General features: G+C 40.3%; 1 protein-coding gene across 1 annotated transcript; it reads left to right on the top strand.

Annotated features, from left to right (window-relative positions):
- The first annotated feature begins 344 nt into the window (after nucleotides 1–344).
- Nucleotides 345–1,557, top strand: LOC106519363 (succinate receptor 1). The gene is made up of 2 exons (XM_014011000.1): nucleotides 345–398; nucleotides 601–1,557. The coding sequence occupies exons 1-2, from the start codon at nucleotides 393–395 to the stop codon at nucleotides 1,555–1,557; spliced, it is 963 nt and encodes a 320-aa protein (XP_013866454.1). The 5' UTR covers nucleotides 345–392.
- The last annotated feature ends 278 nt before the right edge of the window (nucleotides 1,558–1,835 follow it).

The following is a 1,835-nucleotide window of genomic DNA, read 5'->3' as shown; positions in this document are numbered from 1 at the left end:
TATAAAAACAAGTTTGCAGTTGGACAACTTCAATCTTAGCTAATTTATTCAGTTAGAACAGATATTTTCTGCTGTTTTGACAGTTTGATTAAAACTAAAAATGCAACCTATGTTGATAATGATGTACTGTACAAATATTCTAAAGAGACGAGACCAGTAATAAAAAAGAAATGTAAACAAACCATGACTGCGCATGTGTGTAATCTTTATTATAAATGCAAATGATATGACGTTGGTGGGTGCTCCGACGATGACAGGAAGAGCTCTTACTGTGGCATGTTTGTATTAAAGGCTGTATTATCTTCAGTACTCTGTTTCCAGTGGACAAATATTGGCTGCACCGGTTCATAGACACAACTCTTCTTTACACCACCAGAAACTCCAACAAACACATGATGGTAAGTCTTGTTTTTACAAATTTTTATTTTAAGTGATAAACAGTGATTTTTCAAAATGCAATCATAGAACAGCTTTTTTTATTTTATTTTATTTTATTTTTTTGGTTTAACCACGACTCACCGGTTTTCTCTTTTTGTCTCTCTCCTTATGATTCCTTTCTCTTACTTTTGTACTTCTTTCTCATGTCTTCACACTTCTCAGGAGCAGCAGCTCAACTGCACAGGGTTAGATAAAGTGCTGGAGAAATACTACCTGTCTCCATTTTACGCGCTGGAGTTCTGCATTGGTTTACCTAGCAACCTGTTGGTCGTACTGGGTTACCTGTTTTGCTTGCAGGAGTGGCAGAGCTGCAATGTTTACATCTTTAACTTGGCGTGCTCTGATCTTGTTTTTCTCTGCACTCTGCCCCAACTTTCCTACCTCTACAYGCATGACAACAAAATAACCAGTCCCACCATTTGCATCATCAACCGCTACATCCTCCACGTCAATCTGTACTCCTCCATCCTCTTCATGGTCTGGATCAGCATGGACCGCTTCCTGCTCATAAAGCATCCGATGAGGAACCACTGCTTGCTGAGGACCCGCACAGCCATGGTCGTGACTGCGCTGAGCTGGCTAGCCGTCAATGTGGAAGTTGCTCCACTGATTGCACTGATGATTAAAGACTTACAAAAAAGTAACTGGAACATCTGCAAGGATTTTTCCAGCCTAAACGGTGATATCAATACTTTTGGTTACAGCTTAGGTTTAACCCTGACTGGATAYGTTCTCCCTCTGCTTGCACTTTGCCTGTTCTCACAACAAATTTCCCACCTGCTCCGTGTGCAGGAGAGAAACGTGCAATGCCAGAAATCCTACAAAAGGCCCCTCAGAGTGGTTGCATCGGCCACAGTCATGTTTCTGGTCCTCTACACACCCTACCATGTGATGAGAAATGTCCGAGCTGCCTCTTGGCAGCCCTGGGTAGAACTACAGCCGTGCACAAAGATGAACATCAATGCGGGATACATCTTGACCCGACCATGGGCCTTTTTACACAGTGTCATTAACCCTGTCTTTTATTTCCTCATGGGGGACAAGTTCAGAAAGCTTCTAATGACTAAAMTTAGAAAGTTGGTCAGAAGGAAAGAGCTGAGAGAACAATCATCATCCTGACTCCTGCATTAAATTGACAWGTCAGATCTTTTGAAGTATGTTTTTGTGGAGGTTATGGACTTTTAATATCTTAACTATTGTATATAGCTTTTTGAACAAGCTCTTTTTGAATAAATAGTTTATTTCTGGCTATATTGCATTAATAGCTAGTCTAAATTGGGCTAAGACCAAAGTGGATTACCGGCATCTGGATATATTACACTGATAGGAAAACATTTTTTGCTTAGCCACATACTGTATATGTTTTTTTTTTCCAGTGAAAGCTTCCTAATATAAAC

This window comes from Austrofundulus limnaeus, unplaced genomic scaffold, assembly GCF_001266775.1.
Source record: "Austrofundulus limnaeus strain Quisiro unplaced genomic scaffold, Austrofundulus_limnaeus-1.0 Scaffold76, whole genome shotgun sequence".
Taxonomy (NCBI): domain Eukaryota; kingdom Metazoa; phylum Chordata; class Actinopteri; order Cyprinodontiformes; family Rivulidae; genus Austrofundulus; species Austrofundulus limnaeus.
The sequence above is the reverse complement of the archived record's forward strand: the minus strand, read 5'-3'. Positions and strand labels throughout refer to the sequence as shown.